The sequence below is a fragment of the Pipistrellus kuhlii genome, unplaced genomic scaffold, assembly GCF_014108245.1.
Source record: "Pipistrellus kuhlii isolate mPipKuh1 unplaced genomic scaffold, mPipKuh1.p scaffold_m20_p_2, whole genome shotgun sequence".
Taxonomy (NCBI): domain Eukaryota; kingdom Metazoa; phylum Chordata; class Mammalia; order Chiroptera; family Vespertilionidae; genus Pipistrellus; species Pipistrellus kuhlii.
In genome coordinates this window covers 47,926,956-47,953,648 of record NW_023425515.1, presented here as the reverse complement: position 1 = coordinate 47,953,648, position 26,693 = coordinate 47,926,956, and the positions used below count along the sequence as shown (strand labels likewise).

Below are 26,693 nucleotides of genomic sequence, written 5' to 3'. Positions count from 1 at the left end.
CCCCCCAAGTAAAAATACTCATACTACAGCATATCATCATACTGGGAAGAAGGGAACTATGCGGGGGGGGGGGGGGGGGGGGGGGGGGGGAAACAACTATAATAATCTGAACAATAAAGATTTAATTTTTAAAAAATCAAGCTAGAGTGGGAGTATAGAAGCTCATAATCAAAGATTCCTAGTTTAGTCACTTGATAGAAGTGACAATGGACCAGTGAATCCATCAAATCATTACTTTACTGTAAAATGAGAAATGATTGCAAGTTGATAAAAACTGTTGTAAGAAATTAAATATTTTGTATGTATGCATATATATAGAATGTGACTTTTACTATAAATACTAAGAGTTAAATTTATTTCAAAAAAATACGAAGCATATGTAACAAAACTAACATCTTTTATTTCTGGTTGGTGGGTACAGGTATGTTTATAGTTTTCTATATTTCTTTAAATTTTTCAAAATAAAGAAATAAAAATGTTGGGGAGAAAAAATAAAATTCACAATGGAAGAGATAGCATATTAAGTCAACCATTACATCTAAAATATTGGCCGTAACTCCATACATTTTTGTCTTATGCCCATCAGTCTCAGTGATCTTTAAAATAAAAAGACAAATAATAATAAAACAATTATTTCACAGTTTTTTACCTTCTGGCAAACGTACTAAGTGATTTCTTCTGAGGTTAAGGTCTCTCAAGGCCTCCAAATTACCAATTTGAGAAGGTATTGTTTGAATTTCATTGCAGCTCACATCCTATTTAAAAAAGATACAAAATAAACAATTATTCTAAAATTCCAAACTTGCCTAGTTTAAACAACCTGTAAAATGAGGTTGGACAATAAGGTTGCAGTTCCTCCTTGTTATAGAAAAATTATGACTCGGTGTCCAAGAATAATTCTGTAGTTTGTAAAAGCATTTACTATTAATTATAAAAATGCAGTCTTCTGACTGATTCTATACATTTTACATATACCTAATTAATTTTATGAGAATTAAAATTAAATGTTTTAAGAAGCAGATAGGCATACAATATCAGATCAATAAAAATACAGGTGAAAAAGATAAAAAAGGAAAAAGTATAAATACATCGATATAGGACAATATTTTATTTTATATTGTTCTAATAAAGCTAGAAGAAAAAAATATAAAAATTATGTTAAAATTATTTGAAAGAATATCCTTTTTTTAAAAAAATAAATGTTTTTATTGATTTCAGAGAGAAGGGAGGAGAGTTAAAAAACATCAATCCTAAGAGAGAATCATTGATTGGTTGCCTTTGCCTCTTGCACGCTCCACACTGGGGATGGAGCCCCAACCCTGGTTGTTGCCCTTGACTGAAATCAAACCTGGGACCCTTCAGGCCACAGGCCGACGCTCTATTCACTGAGCCAAACTGATTAGGGCAAATCATTTACTTTTAAGTGTCCTTGTTTTAGAGGAGATAGGATTTACTAGATGGCTCCAAACTGCTATTTAACCATCGTAGTTTCCCTATTCCACTTGTCCTGGCTTACTGTCACTTATGATATGGAATTTTTGGACTGGATCCGGAGTCAAAGGATGAATCCAGACAGAAGATGGTATAGCAAAGGTGGAGATTTATTAGAGCATCATATTGATATGCCAAGGTTGCAGTGAAGGCATATACAGAATGTGTAAGTGGAACAACAAAGCAATCTTTCTCTCTCTCTCTACCCCTCCCTCTCTTAAATCAATTTAAAAAATAAAAAAATCCACATACATTTTAAAAAATTCCATTTTTAAAATACCAGTTCAACTGGTCAAGAATCCTATATAATAAAAAGCTAATATGCAAATCGACCAGTGGGACAACCAATCGCTATGATATGCAGGAGATGCCCCCTAGTGGTCAATGCACTCTCACAGGGGGAGTGCCGCTCATCCAGAAGCTGGGCTCATGATTGGTGAGCGCAGCGGCGGTGGCTGGAGCCTCTCCTGCCTCAATGGCAGCTACACATCCCCGAGGGCTCCTGGACTACAAGAGGGTGCAGGCCAGGCTGAGGACCCAGGCCAGGCTGAGGCCTCTGCCCCTGAGTGCACAAATTTTGTGCACTGGGCCCCTAGTATAAGATAAAGATACTCTGAAGATGACTCATATCATTCCTTATCAAATTCAAAGTGAGGAGGAAATGACAAAGTACACATAACTCAAAAGGATATGGAAATATAGATAATGCTTTATTAGCATCTGTTGAACCTGGTTTATATATATATAAAGTTTATATATATATATGTGGTAGGCCTTCTGGTATCTTGGTAATAGCTTGATTCTGATTCCACTGGTTCTAAAATGAGATGACTTTAGATTCTAATCCTGATATATCCAGGATTACATAATTCTGAGACCAACCAGAATAACTTATACACCCATGTGTAGCATCAAGAAGCTGCCTAGGTTATTAATTATCAAGATGCCACATTAATACCTAAAATTCCTCCAATATAGAAGTAAAAAGTATATTAAAAGACTATTAGAAAAGACCACTTATCAAAAAATTCAACAAGCTTCAAATATTATTTTTAAATTTTCCCAAAACATTTTTAGAAAAATTAATTTTACTTTTATTTTTCTATCAATTAGTGACAGAAGTAGAATCAAAAGCTAGACTTCTTAGTCCAATACCGTAGGCATAAAAGTTAAAAGAGCTCTAAAAGAAATTGAAAGGGTCGGAAAATTGAGCCTGAGCCAGAGATAATAGCAATCTATAATATTTCTTTCAGAAAATATATATGTTGAAAGACAATTTACTTTCACTCAGAAACGAATAAGAATGGTGCAGAAAGACCATCAAGTATAAATCGGTAAGTTTAAGTTTACTAATTGTTTCTCAGCCAAAAGCTGTTTGTATAATTAGGATATCAACTCACCACTCTGGTAGAAATCTCAAAGTACCTTTTGTAAGACATATCTATATTTTAAGTATTGAGGATTCAATAAGTAGAAATAGAAAGTTTAAAAGATTTGAAAATCAGAATTTCAATCGAGTATAATTTACTATTAGTTCATGTTATTAACCCAACCTCTGAAGAAATGCCAACAAACATACATTTTTTATCTATTTCCTAGATCTAACTGGCTCTAAATAAATGGTCTAGTATAAAGATTCTAGATTTAATATATTTGTGAATTTTACATGACCTTTATATTCATAATCCACCTGAAAAAGTTAGCTATGTAGTGCAATTAGAGTATATATGTATAGTGTTTGTTTTTTGTGAAGTTCATCTTTATTATTAATAAAAGTACATGGAACTATACTCCCAAATCTCAATGGGCATAACTGCATGTGACCATTTCAGAAATATGAAACATGGCTTTGGAGTTAAGGTAGAGTGGCTTCAAATTCTACTGCAATTATGGAACCTTGGGCCTTATCCTATCTGAGTGCTAGTTCCCTCAATTGTAATACAATAATTATAGAATTCAATTAATAATGTAACCTGGTGATTAAAAGAGAAAAGTCTTATTGCCATGCCCATAACAAAAGTACTCAAGAATAACAAGGAGTGGTAGGTGAGGGTTAAAGTTCTCAGAAATAAGGCAGTAAAGAATAGCTTGCCCAGCCGACTGGCTCAGTAGCTGAGCATTGACCTATGAACTAGGTCACAGGGGTCCTCAAACTTTTTAAAGTGGGGGCCAGATCACGGTCCCTCAGAGAGCTGGAGGGCCGGACTATATGAACTACTAATTCCTACTGTAACACCTCGGATGCGCTCACTGCCCAAAAAACCTGGCGGGCCGGATCAGACTCCTCTGCGGGCCGCATGTGGCCCGCGGGCCGTAGTTTGAAGACGCCTGAAGGTCACGGTTAGATTCCTGGTCAGGGCATATGCCCATGTTGCAGACTCAATCCCTAGTGTGGAGCATGCAGAAGGCAGCCAATCAATGATACTCTCTCATCATTTATGTTTCTATCTCTCTCTCTCCCTCTCCCTTCTTGTTTGAAATCAATAATATATATATATATATATATATATATATATATATATACACACACATATATATATAGATATATATATGAAAGGATAGCTTACTTTAGAATGGGAGATAGGTTCTAAAGATATAAGGAAAAAAAGGTAAGCCTGACCTCTATAGTATCCATTTACCAATGGGGGTTAACCAAAAATAAGAATATTGATATTAACAAGATTTAATATTTATACCTCAAAAGTTTAATAACAGAAATCACTTAATATTGATTAGAACCTAATTTAATGGCCTTTCCCCATTCCATGTGAGCCTGTCAGACTTGTACGTTCAGTTTCTTCTTAATTCTGTACTGAAGCCCTTGAATATTGAACAATCAGTAAAACTTCATTATTAATACTTCAAAATAACTAAAAAATACACGGCAATAATGGATCTGTACCATATAAAAGAACAGGGTATTTCTATGGTTATGTGGGACAATAGAAAAATAAAATATTAACTTACAAGTTCTGTTAAATGTCTGAGATGTCCAATTTCTTCTGGAAGTGAGACCAATTTGTTATTACTAGCAATTAAGACTTTCAATGGTAAATTACACAAATGTACTGGCAGTGTTGACAGTTGGTTCCGACTAAAATGGGTAAGCAGAAAAACAAAAGAAGATTCAGAGCCCATTAATGAAGAAAAAAATGTCCATCTTTCCCACTCTATACACAGTAAAATAACAAATACAGGTCTTACAAGGAACAAATAGAATTCAAGGTGTGAGTTGTAGCCTACATGTCCTCACTTGTCAGCCTTGTAATTTTTAGGAACAGCATTTAACCTACAGGCATGTTATACAGACTCATTTGTAAACTGAGAATCTTAACTTCTCCTCTACCTTATACCATAAAAAACCTTTATAGAAAATAAAGTGCTATATAAATGCAACATATTATTTTACTGAGGTTATTTTATATTAAGAGAAAATTATTTAAAAATAGGGTATATTTCCCTCCTAACCATTACAGTATATACGAAGAGGCAAAATGAGTTTTAGAATTATGTAAACTGTATAATAAAATGATTACATATAATAGTATTTCCAAAGGATATTTCATTTGCTCATTTTCTCCAATAAAACTTTTAAAATAACAAAAGAATTCCATAAAATGTGAAAAAATGGAGTAAGTACATGAGTTGAGATGCAATTATACATTCATTTTATGAACTGAATTCATAAAAATACATAATCACAAGAACCAAACGAAGTTATTTGGAGAAACACTGCAAGCCTACTAGGCTACTGACTATTAGCGTTTGTCAATTATTGCAAAGAGAGGGAGAAACTAGAGGGACACAGGAAATACTGTTAATTTAGCCTAAGAACGAACATGTATAGAAACTGTTGATATTAAAAGATAATGTAAACTTTAGTAAGAAGCAGAAAATTGAAAAAGTCACATAAAATCAAATATTAAACAACAACAACATCTTACCTAATATTTAAGAATGTTAGAGCTTGTAGGTTTAGAATTGCCTCTGGTATATATCGAATACAATTTTGGTATAAGTTGAGATTCTCAAGAGAAACAAAATGACATGTTTCTATGGGAATTTCTGAGAGGCGATTTCGTGACAGATCTGAAAGAAAAAAATAAAGTTTAAAATCAATCCTTGCAACTCATTTTATTGAAATTTTAAATAGGCATTTTTGTGAATGTTTGAATTACCAAGATTTCCTACTGGAAGACTGATCCAAAATAAACATTCAAAAAAATTTTTTTAATATATTTTATTGATTTTCTACAGAGAGGAAGGAAGAGGGATAAAGAGTTAGAAACATCGATGAGAAAGAAACATCGATCAGCTGCCTTCTGCACACCCCCCCCTTCCCAGTGGGGATGTGCCCACAACCAAGGCACATGCCCTCGACCACAATTGAACCCGGGACCCCTCACAGACCACAGGCCGATGCTCTATCCACTGAGCCAACCAGCTTCAGCCATTCAAATTTTTTATTAATTGAACAAACCATTTTAATTTATGCTTCTACATCTGTTGCTGAGAAATGCTGATTTTTCTTGAATCTCCACATGTACTAAAAAATAAAACCATTATTCTTTGCAAATAATACAAGTCTCAGGCATATCTGCCAACAAACTACATCAAAGATCATAACTTTGATCTACCCAATATCCAAAGAAACGAATGGATCCCTAAAATCCACCTTTGCAAAAGAACAGACAACATTTTGAGGTTTTTTAGCAAAGCAAAGCAAAACAAAAACAAACAAAAAATACTGTTTCTTTCTTTACCAAAGATAAACAGGGTCATGTCTAAGGACTCAGGGACCATCTTTGCTCTTACTGGCCAAAAATAAGACAATTTGAGCTCCAATAAAGATAATAATTGAAACAAATTGAAAGCTATCCTACATATTGAAATTACTATACAATCTGATAATGAGATATTCTCCTCCACCTCCAAAAGGTTTTAGAGAACCAATTCATTATCTTGCACACTGACAAAGGGGAAAATCAAACATTTATCTTTGCCTTTTCTATATGAACTGAGTAACCAAATGTCTCATATATAACATGTGTTTTAGATATAAATGAAAAATGATAGAATATCACCAATTTTCCAACATTCAATAAGTTATTTGATCTAGAATTGAGTATTGATGGCTGTTGCCTTTACAATCAGAAATCATATGCCTCCCACTAAAAGAACAAGATTATCACTTGACACAGAGACAAGAATAAAACCTAATCAAGCTTCTGGATCAGCTGCAGATTTTCAGGAAATCCAGAGGACAAAGAAATGTGCTGAATACAATCGCTCCGACTACTACCCATTTAGATTTAATAAAATAGATTGTGAGATAAATTTGCTCACCATTATTTTCTCTTCTTCTGTTCCATCTTCAAATCTCTGTTGGGAATTATTTGGGAAGAACCCTTTACTGAGAACTTTCTTCTATCTAATAGAGGACTGAATTCCTGCATATCTGCAAATATCTTGCTTTCATCATAACAAGTGAGTTATATTTTGTCTAGGAATAGGTACAGTTCTTTTAGCAATGTGTAGATGTTATTTTACTACCTTCTAGTTTCCAGTGTCACACTGAGTAGTCCAGCACATATCTGATCATTTTTCCTGTGTAAATGGCTTGTGGGTTTTTTGTTTGTTTGTTTTTTATCTCTGAACCACTCCCAACTTTCTATTTTGGAACTCAATAGGTTCTTTCAATCCTTTATATTTTTTTAAAAAATTTATTTTTAATTTTTTAAATTAAATTATTATCTTTGTATATATACCATTGTCCCCCCCCCATACATGCCCTCCCTCCCCAGAGTTTTGTGGCCATTGGTTGTACTTATCAATCCTTCTTTAAACCAGCAAAATTCGCCAAAACAGGTTTGGCTCAGTGGCTTGCAGATTGAAAGGTCCCAGGTTCGATCCCAGTCAAAGGCATGTACCTTGGTTGTGGGCACATCTCCAGTAGGGGGTGTGCAAGAGGCAGGTTATCGATGATTCTCTCTCATCGATGTTTCTAACTCTCTATCCCTCTCTCTTCCTCTCTGTGAATAATCAATAAAATATATTAAATAAATAAATAAAAAATAAACCAGGGAAATTCTCCTCAATTTTATCTTTAGTTAGTGCATCTCCTCAATGTCCTCTTTCTCCTTTATATTTTTTCTATTTTGATATACTCTAATTAATGTTCCAGACATTGAATTTGAGTATCAACAATAATCATCCTCAAAATTAATATATAGAAGAGTTTTTCCCCTCACTTTTTAATTCTTTTATGCTATGACTAGAAACATATAGCTTTGTCTCTCTTGAGAATCTCTGGATAATTTTTTTTTTTTGCTTGTTAAAGTTGTCATCTATCTCTTCCAATAGTTCTATTTCACTGAAGTCACTTGTTCTAGATACAATCTTTATTAATCCTCTCTCTGGCTGCTGGAGTTCCTTTAAGTGAATTATTTTCCATCACCAACTCATACCTTGCCTCATACTTGAAGCTCAGGTCAAGCTGCTAGAATTAACACCAAAACAATGGAAGCAATTTCTACAATGTCTAGAACACTCCCTCCTGCCCCCCTCCCACCACCAGCATTTCCTCAGATACAACTCTTTCTAAGGACTCAAGTTTTGATTATTGCCCCATTAATTTTACCTCTTGTTTTCATCTGGATCCCAGACTCATATACCCTCTAACTAAAAGGTCCCACTAGCCCGTGACACCCAGAGTTACTTTACTCTGAAGTGACAGTTACTAAATGAAGTTGGGAAATAGTCTTGTTAAAATGCCATTAGGAAAAGGTTAAAGCCCAAGTAAGAGGCCATCAAGAACTTAAAACTAAAAATGTCCTACAAAATAACTATAAGTTTATATTTAACACAAAGTGCAATCCTTATTTCAATATTATTTGTATAATTTTAAAAGTTAAAAAAAAAAGAAATTAACTTCAATTGCAAACTGTTTCTTAAGTATTTAAACTTAACCTCCCCCAAAAGTGACTTCAGGCAACAAATTAAATTTAAGAAGGGGCTATTGAAAGTCAGTTTGGCGCAGCCCGTGTGGCTCAGTGGTTCAGCATTGACCTATGAACCAGGAGGTCACAGTTTGATTCCCGGTCAGGCACAAGATCGGATTTCGACCTAGATCCCCAGTAGGGGATGTGCCGGAGGCAGATGATCAATGATTCTCATCACTGATGTTTCTCTCTCCCCCACACCCTTCATCGCTGAAATCAATAAAAACATGGTTAAGAAAATTAAAGTCAGCATGCCTAACATTTGTATTATAAAGCTAAATTACTTAAGAATCCAGAAAAATGAACATTGTTTTGGGTATTATGATCATTTTAAAAATATTAATTTTTTAAATCCACGAACATGTAATATCTTCCCATTTATTTATGTCTTCTTCAGTTTTTTAATTAATGTCTTAAATTCAATATCAGGTATTTCACTTTCTTGGTTACATTTTTTCTGAAATGAATCAGAAACTTGTCCTCAACCTATAGAGCTTCATTTATAACATGAATATAACAATATATGGGGGGGGGGGGAAGAATCACAATTTTATGTTTATGATTTTTTGTTTCAAGAAATGTTACATACACAATCTGGATTGAAAATAACTTCTTTCCAAAAAAGTAAATATTTAAATAAAATTAATCAAATAGAGCTACTGCATATGTATCAAACTATAGATACTTTATAATTTTAAAAAAGATGAGCTAGGCTACAGCTACCCTAGCCATGGTGGCTCAGTGGTTGGCCATTGGTCAATGAACCAGGAGGTCACAGTTCGATTGCAGGTGAGGGTACATGCACAGGTTGTGGCTGGATCCCTAGTGGGGGACATGCAAGAGGCACTCAATCAATGATTCTCTGCATCATTAACGTTTCTCTCTCTCCATCTCTCCTTTCCTCTCCTAAAATAAGTTTAAAAAAATATTTTTAAAAAGAGTGTTTTTGGTATATACAACAATGACATTGAACTTTTTTCCATTCCGAAGTACAAAATGTTTTTATGATATTCCCCTTCCTACTTTAGGTTAGCTCCTGTATCTTTTTTTTTTTTTTTAATGTAGTTCTTTTTAAAAAAATATATTTTATTGATTTTTTTATAGAGAAGAAAAGAGAGGGATAGAGAATTAGAAACATCAATGAGAGTCATCAATCCGCTGCCTCCTGCACATCCCCCACTGGGGATGTGCCCGCAACCAAGGTACATGCCCTTGACCGGAATCGAACCTGGGACCTTTCAGTCCTCAGCTAGGCGCTCTATTCACTGAGCCAAACCGGCTCCTGTACCGTTTTGATATGCCATCTTCATTTTATTTTTTAGCATTTCCTTATATTCTGGCACAACAAGATGTTCCAGTCTTATCTTACAACTTCTGTGCCCCCGTTTTGGAATCTATTTCTCACCTTCATATAACATACACTTCTGTGGCAAGTGAGACTTGGGTAGTGGTGGTTAAGAGCAAACAGGAAAGCCACCAATCCTGACTGAATTCTCAGAATAAATGACTTGGTTTTTTTGTAAACCACTAAACTTTGTAGTGGTCTGTTACATGCAATAGAAAAGCAAAACAGAAATTGGTACCTGGAAATGAAGTTCTGCTTTAATAAAAAACCAAAACATTTGCTATTTTTAAAATGAGGCAGCAGACAATGGCCTTAAGGGACCTCCCAGACCTGTTAGTGGAGGCCGGAAGACAGTGAAAAAATTGCTATTAAAGGCTGGAGAAAAGGGCACCCTAGTTCAGCTTGGGCAGTAATGTGAAAGGGCACCTAAAGGATTTAAATCACCATAAATATATGCGGTGATCTGAAGTGAAACATGTTAGTTGAAGTTAAGATATATATGACAACAAAGATCCCTAAATATTAATCTTAGATTTTAATGATGAAAAAGGGTATGCATATATACATTCCAGCAATATTCCATCTAATTTAATTCCCCCCTCTTATTTTTAGATATCATTCAAATACATTACATATTTTCCCTTTTCAAATAATGCAGAGAAAGGAAATAGTGCCAAACAACTTAAAAGACCCTCTTTGCTCACACAAGAAAGAACATAAATTTCTGCCTAGAATGGATTCTGATTTCTCAGAATATTGGAAAACAAACTTAATTTTAGAGTTTATAAAGACCATCCTAAACAGTGATCCAGTTCTCACAATATTTTCTTTCATCTTGGAACACTGCTCATCTCACACTCTGCCAATAAGGTTTGCAAAACCATACCCTGAAACAATACAATTTAGAGCAAACTTTTATCTTAAATAGGACATAGGATATGGCCTTTAGTGCTACTTCTACCATTTATTCTGTCTTAATATCTAGAACATCTGAGAATCTCCCCTAGGACTTTTGGTGAGATGCTTTCGATTACTTTGCTTTCTTTTGCAGGTAAGAAGTACTTTTTTCCTCAATCTATCTGGCCCATTACCTGTTCAATAACTTTATGATTTTATTACAGGCCCAGTGCACGAAATTTGTGCACAGGGTTAGGGGCGATGCCCTTAGCCTGGCCTATACCGTCTATAATTGAAACTTTGTAGCCTGGAGTGGATGCCTAGACCAGCCAGGGCAGGTGGAAAGCTTGGCTTCCTCCGTCACCGGGGGCAACCCTAGCTGCTCTCTCTAGCTCTGTGGCTGCTGCCATTTTTCTTGGGATTTATCTTCTATAATTGAAACTTTATAGCCTTGAGTGGATGCCTAGGCCGGCCAGGGTGTGTGGAAAGCTTGGCTTCCTCCATTGCTGGGGAAACCCAAGCCTCCCTCCTGCTCTCTGTGGTGACAGCCATCTTGGTTGGGGTTAATTTGCACACTAGCTCTGATTGGCTGGTGGGCATGGCTGGTGGTGTAGTGGGATGATGGTTAATTTACATATTACTATTTTATTAGGTAGGATATACAAATGTACAGTAGGTCCTCAGGTTACATCAGAGATCCGTTTCTATGGTGCAGTATAACACGATTTTTGAAGTCAGAATCCTCCTACATAAGCTCCTACATCACTTACATAGAGCACATACATAGCAGTAATGAAGTGAAACAGTAAAAAAAAAAAAAAATTAAAAAAAAAAAAAATTCCTGACCTTTACTTGTGGTAAATAAATAATAAAAAACATAAAGCACATATGTACATACGTCAAAATGATGGAACTTTTTTTTTTATAAATAAATGGGAGCCGTGACCAGTTTGGCTCAGTGGATAGAGCATCGGCCTGCAGACTGAAGGGTCCCGGGTTCGATTCCGGTTAAGAGCATGTATCTTGGTTGTGGGCATATCCCCAGTGGGGGGTGTGCAGGAGGCAGGTTATCGATGATGCTCTCTTTCATCGATGTTTCTAACTCTCTATCCCTCTCTCTTCCTCTCCGTAAAAAAATCAATAAAATATATTTAAATAAATAAATAAATAGGAGATGGCAACCTAACCATGAAACGATGTATGTCGAGTCTGACATAACCCGAAGACTGCCTGTGTGTCATATATAAAGACATTTTTTAGGACATCTGCTCAGCTTACTACTAATCATTCACAGGGGCTAACTTTCTCTCCCTCCCAGTTTTTCAGCATCATATATACCAGTGATTCTTACTTAACCTTAGTGACCCTTTCATTCTTTTTAAGAAAATATAATATATTTTATTGATTTTTTTACAGAGAGGAAGGGAGAGGGATAGAGTGTTAGAAACATTGATGAGAGAGAAACATCGATCAGCTGCCTCCTGCACACTCCCTACTGGGTATGTGCCCACAACCAAGGTACATGTCCTTGACCAGAATCAAACCTGGAACCCTTGAGTTCACAGGCCAATGTTCTATCTATTGAGCCAAACCATTAGGGCAAGCCTTCATTCTTTTTTTTTTTTTTTTAAGTCTTTATTGTTCATATTATTACAGATGTTCCTCTTTTTTCCCCCCCCTCCACCAGGTTGCCACCCCACCCTCTGCCCTTTCCCCCCCCATCATTGTCCTCATCCATAGGTGCAGTTTATGTTCAGTCTCTTCCCACATCCCCATCTCCCCTTTTCCCCGAGAATCATCAGTTCACTCCCCTTCCATACCTCTGATTCTATTATATTCAACAGTTAATATTGTTCATCAGATTTTTTTAAAAAAAAATTTGGTTTTTAGATTTATTTGTTATAGTTACGTATTTGTTGTTCATAGTTTTTATTTTTATTTACTTTCTCTTCCAAAAGAACACCCTTCAGCAATTCATATAATTCTGGTTTAGTGGTGATGAACTCCTTTAGCTTTTTGTTATTGGCGAAACTCTTTATCTGGCCTTCGATTCTGAATGATAGCTTTGCTGGGAAGATTATTTTTGGCTGTAGGTTCTTACTATTCATCACCTTGACTATTTCTTGCCATTCCCGTCTGGCCTGCATGGTTTCTGTTGAGAAATCAGCTGACAATCGTACAGGTGCTCCTTTATAGGTAACTACCTGCTTTGCTCTTACTGCTTTTAATATTCTCTCTTTGTCTTTTGCTCTTGGAATTTTAATTATGATTTGTCTTGCTGTGGTCTTCTTTGGATTCCTTTTGTTTGGAATTCTGTGTGCTTCCTGCACTTGTAAGTCTAATTCTTTTACCAGGTGGGGGAAGTTTTCTGTCACTATTTCTTTCAGTATGTTTTCGGTATCTTGCTCTCTCTCATCTTCTGGGACCCATAATTCTGATGTTGGTTCGCTTGAAGTTGTCCCAGAGTTTTCTTACATTATCTTCAACTTTCTGGATTCTCTTGCCTTCTTGCTGCTGCGGAGGAGTGTCTTCTGGCTCTTTATGTTCCAAATCTTTGACTTGATTCTTGCGACCTTCCATTCTGTTTTTAGGACTCTGTATAATATTTTTTATTTCAGACAATGTATTCTTTATTTCTTGTTGATCCCTTATTATTTCTAGTTGATCCCTTTTCATATCCTCATAGGTCTTGTTTATTTTATCGGCCTTTTCTAGGAGATTCTTGAACAACCTCATAAGTGTGGTTTTGAACTCTATATCCAGTCGCTTTTTGTCCTCCATTTCTTTCGTTTGTGATCTATTTCCTAGTCTTGGCATTTTTGCAGCTTCCCTGATGGGGTGGGGTTTCAGGGTGGAACCTACAGGCTTGGCTTCCGTCAGCCATGCCCTATGCATCTCGTGAGTCTCAGGGTCCTTCAGTAATCGCTGCAAGCACCTCTGAGAGTGAGGTGCCTTCGAGTTTCGCCTGCTACCAAACAGTCTAGTCTCTCTCCCAATGGGCCCGGAACTGGGGTTCAGTTCAGTTGGAAGTGGGATTGGAGGTGGTGTTCCGAGCAGTCTGGAGCCCCTGTCTCCTTCCCACCAGGGCAGTCCTGAGGCACAGCCAACTGTCCCTTCTCTGCGCGCAATGTGCGCGCCTCCGGGACCTCCTTTCGCCGCTCCCCCGGGGTTCCGCCTTACAGCCCAGCTCCCTATGGATGAGCCTGGGTCCCCGGGGTCTGGTCCAGAACTGGGGTTCAGAGCAGTTGGGTCTGGGGTTCAGCATAATCGGAGCTTTTATCTCCTTCCTGTTAGGGAACGCCAGCCAGGCACTCAGCCGCCCCCTCCTCTCCGGCTCTGTCCTCTCCGCGCGCGCCGCGTGTCTCCGTGCCTTAGGCTTTTACAGCTCCTCCGCTTTTTCTCCTGGTTTTCTCCTTTCTTCTTATTGTAGAATTTCCAGTCAGTCGATTTCCTGTAGTTCTGGGTAATGTCCATTTTATAATTTAGTTGTATTTTATTGAAATTGTTGTGTGTGGCTGCGGTTAGGTGTTTACCTGTGCAGCCATCTTGGATCCTCCCGCCTTTCATTCTTAATATCCTGGTAAATTCTTGCCCATCATTCAAGAGCCATCTCAAGTATAATCTTATTATACTCCCCTTGACTTGTCTAGGCACTCAAAGGATTCCCTGACTGCGTTTCTATTATACTACTATAGTAAATATCACATTGTACTAAAATTCTTCATTAGATTTTAAGTTCCTTGAAACCAAGAGCTTTTATCTTCAACATCTAATCCCTGAATAGGTCAAGCTTATTTGTTAAAATTAACTCAGTAAGCTAACATCGGATATTTCACGTCAGTCAAATATTATGTTTTTTATTAAAAATTGGTAAGTTAATTATCCTATATAATAAAGAGGTAATATGCAAATTAATCCTCACCCTCTCACAAGATGGCTGCCTACAACCAGGCTGGCAGAGGCGTTAGTGAGGGATGACCAAACAACTGAACAAGCAGGCTGTATGGGGTGACCAGGTTGGTGGGGGAAGGCTATAAGGGGTGACCAGGTCAGCAAAGGGGACAGTTGGGGGCGACCAGGCTGGCAAAGGGGGGCAGTTGGGGTGACCAGGCTGGCAAGGGGGGCAGTAAGTGGCGACCAGGCTAGCACAGGTGAGGGTACAGTTAGGGGTGACCAGACCAGCAGAAGGGGCAGTTGGGGGCGATTAGGCTGGTGGGAGGGGGTGGGCAGTGAGGGGTGGCCAGGCTAGCAAAAAGGGGCAGTTGGGAGCAACCTGGCTAGCAGCGTGGGGGCAGTTAAGGTTGACCAGGCCAGCACACAGGGACAATGAGGAATGATCAGGCCAGCAGGGCGGGGCAGTTAGAGGTAACCAGGCAGGTGAGCGATAAGGAGCCAGCAGTCTGGGATTGTGAGAGGGATATTCAAGGGGTCCCAGATTAGAGAGGGTTCAGGCTAGGCTGAGGGCCCCAGCCCCCACCCCCGTGCACTAATTTTGTGCACCCGGCCTCTAGTTTCTAAATAAATGAATTTTATTGGGAGGTAATTTTTAAAATGTGTGCTCCATGAAGGGAATAAGAAAGAATCCTAAAGAGGAAATGTAGGAAACATAAATACAGTATAGGTCAGATTATACCCACACCAATAACAACCTTCTGCAACAAATTAAAAATAAAATGGATAATCTAATAATGGATTAATATCCAGAATATATATGCATTTTTAAAAACACCCCAAACCAAGCACAATTAAAAAATGGACAAAGGACTTGTATGAACATTTTTTTTCCAAAGAAGAAATACAAATTGCCAATAAGCACATGAAAAGACACTCAACATAACTATCATTAAAAAAATGCAAATAAAAACCACAATGGGATACCACTTCACATCAATTAAGATGGCTACTGTTTGTTTTTTTTTTAAGCCAGAAAATAACAAATATTGGTGAGAATATGGATTAATTGGAATCCTTGTGCATTGCTGGTGAGAATGGAAACAGTATAGCTGCTGTAGAAAACCTAAAATTATGTTTATAATCCAGCAATTACATTTCTGAATACATACTCAAAAGAACAGAAAGCAGGACTGGAAAAGTTATTTGTTCTAATACACATAACAGCATTATTCATAATAGACAAAAGGTGGAAACAACCCAAATAGTCATTAACAGATGAATAAACAAAATGTGTTATATGCATACAACAAAATAATATTCAGCCTTAAAAAAGGAATAGAATTCTAATACATGCTGCAATCTGGATGAACCTTGAAAACATTGTGCTAAATGAAACAGGCCAGACACAAAAGGACAAATTTTGTACGTATAATGTATCTAGAATAGTCCAATTCAAGGAGTCAGAAAGTGAAATGGTTACCAGGGGCTAACCATTTACCAATAAAATGGTAAGCTCATTGGAGGAGCTAACTGGATAGTAAGTTTGGGAGATGTATAGGATACTGGTTGCACAAAAATATGAGTGTACTTAATGCCACTGAATTTATACTTAAAAATGGTTAAAACAGTAAGCTGTTATATATATTTTACCACAATTTTAAAAAACCAGATGTGTAGTATGCAAAGTAAAAAGTAATGTAAGCTGCCTCTTTTTATTGATATACACCTTAAATATCTCTCTAAAATGATGGACTTTTCTTAACAAACATATCTTACACATCAGCAATAAACTAAATAATATAGAAATTACAGAAACAAAAATTCAAAGTATTCTTGTAAGCCAATTCTCAAAAGTTAGTCTCAAACTGTGTAGCAAAGAATGTCATTTATTTATTAACTTCCTCCTAATTCCATTTCTCTTTCCCAGAGAGAAAAATATGTAATACTTAATTCTATTCAACTCTGACAGAATTTATTTCAAATCTCTAGTGTTAAGCCAGGAAAACCTAGGTTCACTTCAGTGCAAACACAAACTAATGTTTTCAACGGAATGGCATTTAATAAATGCTAGCAGTCAAAAGTCTTATGTTCTTCTAATAATTCCTTCAGGCTATCCCAATGACATCATCCTTAACAAATAAAACCCATTATGCAATACTCACAGATACAGTACTATCACTTTCTATGAGAACAGTCACTGCTATGAATGATAAAAGGGCTCAAGATTATGATAAACATGCTGTAAGAAATTTTTACACTGAGCAATGTAAACTTTAAAAGAGGATTATAGGAATAGCCGAGACCGGTTTGGCTCAATGGATAGAGCGTTGGCTTGGGGACTGAAAGGTCCCGGGTTCGATTCCGGTCAAGGGCATGTACCTTGGTTGCGGGCATATCCCCAGTAGGGGTGTGCAAGAGGCAGCCAATCGATGACTCTCTCTCATCGATGTTTCTAACTCTCTATCTCTCTCCCTTCCTCTCTGTGCAAAATCAATAAAATATATATTTAAAAAATAAAAATAAAAATAAAAGATTATAGAAATAAATATCCTTCAACAAATAAAGAAATGGTAAGGACACAAGCTAAAAAATAAGAGAAAACATAACTGCCCATTAAATGAAGATACTTTGATGACTGGTAGAAATTTGTTACACTTTTGAAACTTTCTTTAAATTGGCCACATTTAAAAACACACTCTATACTTTAAGGTACTTCCTTTATCTTGCAACCATTAAATCATTACCATGACAATTTTATTAAAAGAGAATGCAATAAAAATCATTCTTTGGCTATTAACCAAATTATATAATCCAGGGAGATAAAAAAATGAGAATGTTTTATAATGTTTTTCATTCTGTAGTCATTTAGTTTTTAATATAAGTTGTAGGTTTTCTTTAAAATTTTTTAAATTTTAGTTTTTTATCAAAGTTAGCGAATGTATACAATTTTAGTAGTATTTTATTTTTTTAAATATATCTTTATTGATTTCAGAGAGGAAGGAAGAGGAAGAGATAGAAACATCAATGATGAGATCAACTGCCTCCTACACAACCCTTACTAGAGATTGAACCCACAACCCTGGCATGTGCCATGACCAGGATAGAAACTTGAACTCATAGTTCATAGGTTGACACTCAACCATCTGAGCCACACCAGCTGGGTGAATTTATATAATTTTAAATCCCAATCAGTGCCTTCTGCTTCTGGGAAGATAGAGCAGGTGTGCTTTTTCCTATTCCTCCTGCTAAGTACAACTAAAAACCATGGCCAATATAAGTTTAAAAACATAAGAAGACTCTGAAGGGTTAAAAAGATGACTAGGGACTTTAGGATAGTGATCAGTTCCCTGGGCTCTATTTGCCTCACTCATTCTAGACTTGGAGTTGATATTTCCAAGTTAGCAACCCAGAAATGCCAAAGAAATACCGATACTAGGAAAGGGGCAACTTAAGACAGAAAACTTTTAGACAATAACTGCTCTCCTCCAGCCAAACACCTCACCCCCGACCTTTGCCAGCAAAGGCTGAATGAGAAGCCAAACTTCCACCTTTGAAAGGCTGCAACTTGGCATTTTGATGGCTCCTCCTCAGACTCCATTGGTGTGGTATCAAAAAAGACCAAGTAGGGAACCAGGACTTTCATGCCTGCCAGAAGGTAATGTGGCTCCCTCACCACCATGTGGAGAGGTGTCCTCCACCTTCCTGCTAGTGTGATGTCAGAGGAGGACTAGTAAGTACAGTTAGGACTTTGAACACTCCCCAGTACTTTGGAGAGACAGGAAGAAAAGACAAATGGCCTGTCATAAGATTACTATTCCTTTTCAGAAAGCAAGGGCCTTCAAGAAATTTCTAGATTCCTTAGAGGAAGAAGATAATAGGTTTAAGGGTTTATAGCAAATACTTCATGGACTGAAAAAATTTAACTGCATGTTAATTTTAAGTGTTCTGCATTAGAGTATGAAAATTCAGACTACCATAAATACGGTATCATTACTGAAATGAAAAAAGAAAATTAGAGACACATTTCAAGAGAATGTGCCATTGAGCCTTTTTGACTATAGAGTAAAGCAAATACTTTAACAAGATCTAGTATCTTGTGAACTACCGCTGAAGTGGAAAACAATGTAAACTAGAAAAATCTAGGGATTCAATGATGGGGATGTTGACAAATGAGTTCTGAAGCAGTGTTGGAAATAGGCAATTAAGAAAAAAATCCATGTCTTATTTTGTTTATAATATTAGAATTTGTACTGAATAATGGCCACTTAATATCTCAGAAAATACATTTTTCTATGAAAGCTATGAATGTATCATAACCTCTTTTCCTTATTTCCACTTACATGTAGCAGCAATTACAGAGATGCCAAATATGCCTTATTACGAGGCAAGTATTAGTTCTCATCAGTTAGAAAATAAAAAGCATAGGTTATGCTTAAAAGTCATATTTTTAATGATTCAATGATATCCTCTTATATTTCTCTACAGCACCTTGAAAGTTAGAACTTTATGAACATTTTAGGCAAATTTGTTACAATCTCATCACAACTTTAATGGCATCATATCTGGGCTATTTCATTGTGGCCTTTGCTAGGATTAGAAAATCTGGTTATAGAGGAGAAACCAAGATGGCGGCATAGGTAAACGCCTAACTGCAACCTCACACAACAATTTCAAAAAATACAACTAAATAAAATATAAAGTGGACATTATCCAGAACTACAGGAAAGTTGACTGACTGGAAATTCTACAACTAGAAGGAAAGAAAAAACAGAAGGAAAATCAGAGGAGCTGTAAAAGCCTAAGGTAGACACAGTGCACACATGGGGAGAGGACGGAGCCGGAGAGGAGGGGCAGCCAATTGTCTGGTTGGCATTCCCTAGCGGGAAGGAGATAAAATCTCTGGACTGGGCGAAATTCGCTCCCTTCCGCCATGTTGCCGGCGTGAGTGGGACAGAGCCCATGCTAGCATGGAAAAGGCTCTTTTGTTTATTGCATCGGACTCGGCTCCCTGGTGGTCCTTGGGGATCATGAATTCATCTGGGATCCCCAGCCAGAACCATGAGGGACCCCGATCCAGAGCGCCTGACTGGCCGCGGTAGGTGTGTGTTTGTCTGTGTTTTTGTGTGAGCGCTCTGGAGGGACTGCCCCTCCATCAGGGCTCTTATCTGGGTGTTTGCCGGCTGCTGTGTCAGTCACGATTTGAGTCCAGATTCGAATCTGTAATAAATTCTTGCTGGCTTAAAAAAAAAAAAATCTCTGGAGTGTGCTGAGCCCCAGTTCCAACTGCACTAAACCCCAGTTCTGGGCGAGACTCTGGGGACCCAGGTTCATATAGAGGGATTCTAAGCTATAAGGCGGAAACTCAGGGGAGCGGCAAAAGGCAGAGCCCTGGAGTCAAGCACACTGCACGAAGAGGACGGACTGTTGACTGTGCTGCTGGAATGCCCTAGTGGGAAGGAGACAAAAGCTCCAAACTGTGCTGAACCCTACTTCCAACTGCACTGAATCCCAGTTTCGGGCTCATTGGGGGAGAGACTAGACTATCTGGTAATGGGTAAAACTCGAGGACACCTTTATCTCAGAGATGCTTGCAGTGAGTACCAAAGCAGCGAGTACCAAAGCAGTGAGTACCAAAGGACACTGAGAAACACAGACTCAGGAACCTCATAGGGCAGGGCTGTCAGGAAGCCAAGGGTGTAGGCTCCTGAAATTCCGCCCCATCCAAGCTGAGCACAGAGGCTTTCGAATAAGGCTATCTCCCGGCACAGACATAATTGATCCTCACAGCCAATTGGCCTGGAGCTCAGTTCCTGCCAGTGATACCAACAACAATTAAAACTTAACTACAAAAGGCTGTACACACAATCCATAAAGGGGTACACCAAGAGTGTCTACCCCAGATAACTTGGAGGCTGACCCACTGAACCTTAACACACAAAGCCACCCTACCAACTCAGGGAAGCTGCGAAAATGCAGAGACAGAGAAACAGATCACAAACAAAAGAAATGGAGGACAAAAAGCGACTGGATATAGAGATCAAAACCACGCTTATAAGGTTTTTCAAGAATTTCTTAGAAAAGGCTGAAACCAGTTTGGCTCAGTGGATACAGCGTCTGCCTGCGGAATGAAAGGTCTCAGGTTCGATTCTGGTAAGGGCATGTACCTTGGTTGTGAGCACATCCCCAGTAGGGGGTGTGCAAGAGGCAGCTAATTGATGTCTCTCTCTCATCGATGTTTCTAACTCTTTATCCCTCTCTCGCTTCCTCTCTGTGAAAAATCAATAAGATATATTTTTTAAAAAATTTCTTAGAAAAGGCCGATAAAATAAACAAGACCTATGAGGATATGAAAAGGGATCAACTAGAAATAAAGAATACATTGTCTGAAATAAAAAATATTATAAAGAGTCCTATAAACAGAATGGAAGATCCCAAGAATCAAGTCAAAAATTTGGAACACAAAGAGCCAGAGGACACTCCTCAGAAACAAGACGACAAGAGAATCCAGGAAGTTGAAGATAGTGTAAGAAACCTCTGGGACAACTTCAAGCAAACCAACATCAGAATTATGGGGGGTCCTAGAAGAGGAGAGAGAGCAAGATACCGAAAACATACTGAAAGAAATAGTGACAGACAACTTCCCCCACCTGATGAAAGAAATACAAGTCCAGGAAGTGCACAGAATTCCAAACAAAAGAAACCCAAAGAGGACCACACCAAGACACATCATAATTAAAATTCCAAGAGCAAAAGACAAAGAGAGAATATTAAAAGCAGCAAGAGAAAAACAGGTAGTTACCTATAAAGGAGCACCCATACGACTGTCAGCTGATTTCTCAACAGAAATCATGCAGGCCAGACGGGAATGGCAAGAAATATTCAAGGTGATGAATAACAAGAACCTACAGCCAAAAATAATCTACCCAGCAAAGCTATCACTCAGAATCAAAGGCCAATCAAAGAGCTTCACCAATAAAAAAAGGTAAAGGAGTTCATCACCGCCAAACCAGAATTATATGAATTGCTAAAGGGGGTTCTTTAGGAAGAGGAAGAAAATAAAGATAAAAATTATGAACAACAAATACATAACTATCAACAAGTGAATCTAAAAACCAAGGGAATTAAAAAAAAGCTGATGAACAATATTAACTGGTGAATATAATAGAATCAGAGATATGGAAGGGGAGTGAACTGACGATTCTCGGGGAAAAGAGGAGTGGGGGGTGCGGGAAGAGACTGAACATAAACTGTGCACCTATGAATGAGGACAATGGGGGGTGGGAAAAGGGCAGAGGGTGGGGTAGGAACCTGGTGGAGGGGGAAAAAATGAACTTTTGTAATAATATGAAAAATAAAGATTTATTTAAAAAATAATAATAAAATAAAATGCCAAGAAAAAAAAAGAAAGAAAATCTGGTTAAAATACTATAAAGAACTAGAGGCCCGATGCATGAAAATTTATGCACTGCAGGGTGGTGTCCCTCAGCCTGTCCTGCCCCCTCTCACAATGCGGGAGCCCTCAGGGGTAGGAGGCAAACTGGCAATCAGGGGAAGGAGACACCCCATCACACCTCTTCTCTTGCCACTGCCACAGCACAAGCCTTGGCCAGCCCTAGTTACCTGCACCTCAGACCAGCCCTGGATCAGCTGCCATCCAAGGCTTGCCTGTGTCTTAGGCTGGCCCTAAGCGGCTGGGGGGCTGAGGGGACTGGGCACTGCCATCTTTGAGGGTGTGAGAGTCAATTAGCATGGTCCCTCCTTATTGGCTGTGGGTGCCGCTATATTTGCCATGGCGTGAGGGTCAATTAGCATATTTCTTTTTTTATTAGACAGGATTTCTTGCCCTTGTTGGTTTGGCTCACTGGATAGAGCGTCAATCTGTGGATCTAAGGGTCTCAGGTTCAATTCCTGTCAAGAGCACGTACCTCGGTTGTGGGCTCCTCCCTGACTCAGGCCCTAGTCAGTGCTCCTGCAGAGGCAACCAATCGACGTGTTTCTCTCACATTGATGTTTTTCTCTGTCTTCCCCTCTAATAATCAATAGAAAAATATCCTCGAGTGAAGATTTAAAAAAAGAAAAGAATTTCTTTGCAACGAAATTTAATTTGATGTTAATAGGTTAAAATTAAAATCACCAGATTATATGAATGCACTGTAAAATTTTCTTAACATAACAATAATACGCTATTGGAAAAATAAATTGTTAGAAACAACTTGTTTTCCCATTTTAAAATACCTGTGAATATTAATACAACTTTATGTGTGACTCTGAAAAAGTAAAATTCAATTAACTTTTTATTAAAAAACTAGTGTATATATTTTGTCTATAAAGACTGACCAAGTATCTAGAGACACTTAAGAAATTTGTTTACAGATGCATGACTACTTTAAGAAAAGGCTTTTTGTTGTTGCTGTTATTTTTTTCTTAACATAAGCCAGACTATTTCCAAACTTCACATTATATATCCTTTGCTCTGTTTATAGTACACTTTCATTTGAAATACTGATACCAGTAACTTATAGTTAGTACAGGGAAGAATTCCTGTACTAGATAAAGGGAAAAATTCCTAATAAATTGCTAATATTTTTAGGTGCTTGGGTTTATCTCTAAAAAATGTTTTAAACCACCTCCAGCCTCAAATTTAACTTAATTTCACAGAAATTTCTTACTGAGTATGTTATAGTGTCAAGAAATACCATAAAACAGATAATGTGTGTGAGAATAGGTGGATGCTGCAGGAACATGCTCCCAAGAACAGGCTGGAATTACAACTGAAATATGGAAAGGCTTCCTGAATAATCAACGGAACACTCACAGGAGAGAATCCTGATACCCAAGGACCAAAGGTGGAGACGGCATAGAGACTGGTAGGAGGAGCAGGGGCGGGAAAGGGCAGACCAGGCGCCCATAGACAGGAACTGAAGTCCTGTCTTGGAGAGATATTTCAGCACTTGTGGGGGAGGGAAGGGAGGTCTCATTGAGAACATTGGGATCCAATCCCCAAGCTGGGCTCCCCAACAGAGAGCACCAAATCTGAGGAGGGTACCCACACTAATATCTAGCTGTGAAAAGCATCAGGGTGCTGACTACCAGTGAGCAGCAGTTGAAAGTTCAGACACTCTCTTAAAGGTTCAATGCACAAAAATTCCCTGTGAAGCTACCCACCTTGTGATCTGGCAGGAGGATGAAATGAAATGGAGCTGTGAGGACAGAACCAAGGACTGGGGACTCAGAGGATAGAGCTCAGAAGGCAGACACACCATTTCCTGGGCTGAGTCATTCCTGCACTAAGTGGAGAACATATTTCCCACATAGACATTTACCTTGCCTGGGGGGAAGACAGTCAACACACCCTTTTGGAAAACACCTGGCCTTGAGGCCACTTAAGACATTAAAAATAATAATTAGCCTCCAGGCAAAGCAACGATCTCACCCTGTTGAAAAAACAAAACAAAAAACCTCTTGCCACACCTGGGGATGATTGACTGGGGCTATTCAAGTCAGAATCTTATTAGTCTGTACTCAGAGGTGTTCTCTGGAGCCTTTGAGTCTTTGCCTGATTTAATTAACCAGAAATAGCCTTTAACACTGTCCTGGCACTAGAGATTGAGAGGTGTAGAGGATCTACCTAAAAAATAATCACAAACCCAAACAGACAACAAAGTGAGGAGACAAAGAAACAACCCTGAAAGGACTAGAGAATTCTCCTGAAGTGATAAATGAAGCAGAGATAAGAAATTTATCTGAAACAGAGTTCAGAGTAATGATGGTAAAAATGCTCAACAGTATGAAAAAAGATATAACTATCAAAAAGAAATACCATAAAATAAAAACATTTAAATCTCAGTTCGGACTATTTTATGTAACTTAAAAAATAACTTCAATGTAATAAAAGAATGTATAATGTGTATGGGCTTGGGGGGGGCAATGGAAAGATATGTACACATATAATACCTTAATAAAAAAAATTTATAGTGTGAATTTATAATTTACTGTCATGAGTTTAATTTGTGTCAGTTCTTAACATAAATGGAATCTTTCCTAATGAAATCATTTTTCCGATTTATTATGTAATTTGAACATTTATTTGCTTTTTTAAAAAGCAGTTGGCCTACATTTATTGTAATTGCATGAAATAAGCATTTGTTTTAAAACTTAACATTCCTGTAAAACTCTCCCTCTCCAAGGTATGCAGAATTTAAATCATAGTCAAATGTATTACCATTACCCAATTTATACCTTTACTCAGTTTTTCAGAAATTATTTCTTCAAAATTTGTGAAATCAAACTAAGTATCTTACTGATAAAAAAAAGTTATTTTATTCAACAAAAGGATTAAGACAAAATGATACCTAAACAACCTTTTTTCTGCAATTATGTCATTCTATACAAACCAATGAATCCAAGAGTCCTAATGCAGTTTCGACTAAATCACATTGGTAATTTTGTATATTCTAGCTCAATAATGATACTCAAAAGTTTCACAAGTTCTTAATGAATAATGATTTGGTCTTATTGTTCATATTTAAATGTTCAAATTTTACTTAAAAACCCAAATTTCTGGGGAGAAACCAAGGTGGCAGCAAAGGTAAACACCTGAAATTGCTGCCATGCACAACCACTTCAAAACCACAACTAAAAGACAAAACGGACTTCATCCAGAAACAGGAAGGCTGGGTGAGTGGAAATTATATGCCGTATTTTTCGGACCATAAGACGCACTTTTTCCCTCCCCAGAAGTGGGGGGAAAAAGTCCCTGTGTCTTATGGTCCAAATATAGCCTACACATATACTTTAAAAAAAAAGTTTTTTTACTTGCCCGGCTCTGTGTGGTCTCTGTGTGCTTGCCCGGCTCTAAAATGGTTCTAAATGCTGCTGATTACTTTATAGGATTGATTTCATGTGTTTATGACTGTGATGTTGGGTTTTAATGCACATAAAATATTTTAGGACACTATTTGTTTCAGAATCTTTTTTTCTTCATTTCCCTTCTCTAAAAACTGGTGCGTCTTATGGTCCGGAGCGTCTTATGGTCCGAAAAATACGGTAACTAGAAGGAAAGAGAAAAGCACACTAAGATTTAGAGGAGCTGCAGAAGTAAAGTGCAGAGGTACGGAGGTGCGAGCGCAGAAAAACTGGCAACTGAGTACGCGGTTGTCTTTTTCAACTGGGAGGGAGACACAAGCTCCCAACGGCTCCAACTCCAGTTCCAGGCAAGAATCTGAAGACCCAAACAAATACGGGGATAAACTGTCTGGCTTCAGGCGAACTTGAGGGCAGCTTTCTTTCTGAGGTGCTTGCAGCGATTACCTTGGGACACTGAGACCTGGGTTCTTCTTAGGGTAGGGCTGAAGATCAGCCATAGCTATTTGCCACTGAGACTATTGATTCCCTGAGACTCCACCCCACCAAGCTGTGTGCAGAGGCTTTTGTATATGAATGGCCTGGCCCTTTGCAATCTAAAATTACCTAACAAATTGCAGCTGGGTCAGAGAGACCCAGAACATCCAAAAGAAGGCCCAAAGCCCCACAGAAGCTTGCACTGCTTCACAGCTGGACCTCATCTGGGCACCTCCAAAACCCAAACAAAGAAGAGGAATTTGCAGATCTCTCCATAGCTCCTGCTGGATAGCCTCAGGCAGAGCCTAAATTAGCACCTCCTTAGAAATCTAAGTGCCAATGTACCCAGTGGTCAGAGTGGGACCATCCATATTACAATTCCTCGAATCCATAAGGGACACACTCAAGGGATAGACTCAGTGAGCACCAAAGCCCCACTGAAGCAAGTCTTGCCTCATAAGGGTGTCTCCAGCACAGAAATTCTCCCATCGTAGATACAGTTGATCTTCACAGCCAATTGGCCTGGAAGTCAATTCCTCACAGTAATACCAACAACAATCAAGGGTTAACTACAACAAGACTGTGCACACAGCCCACAAAGAGGTTCAACAAGAGTGTCCACCTCAGGTAATTGGGGAGGCTGAGCCACTGGACCCTATTGGACACCTAGCACACAAAGCCACTCTATCAATTCAGGGAAGCAGCCAAAATGTGGAGACAAAGAA

The 26,693-nt window shown here is 38.0% G+C and overlaps 1 protein-coding gene across 24 annotated transcripts in view; it reads right to left on the bottom strand.

Moving 5' to 3' along the window:
* Positions 1-26,693, bottom strand: part of LRCH3 (leucine rich repeats and calponin homology domain containing 3) — a 104,846-nt gene that overhangs the window by 58,838 nt on the left and 19,315 nt on the right. For all 24 annotated transcript variants that reach the window (XM_045583909.1, XM_045583906.1, XM_045583912.1 and 21 more), the window contains exons 2-4: positions 5,436-5,580; positions 4,459-4,585; positions 650-755 (exon numbers count right to left, since the gene is read on the bottom strand). In XM_045583909.1, the coding sequence (XP_045439865.1) occupies positions 650-755; positions 4,459-4,585; positions 5,436-5,580 (378 nt within the window). The remainder of the gene's footprint in view (positions 1-649; positions 756-4,458; positions 4,586-5,435; positions 5,581-26,693) is intronic.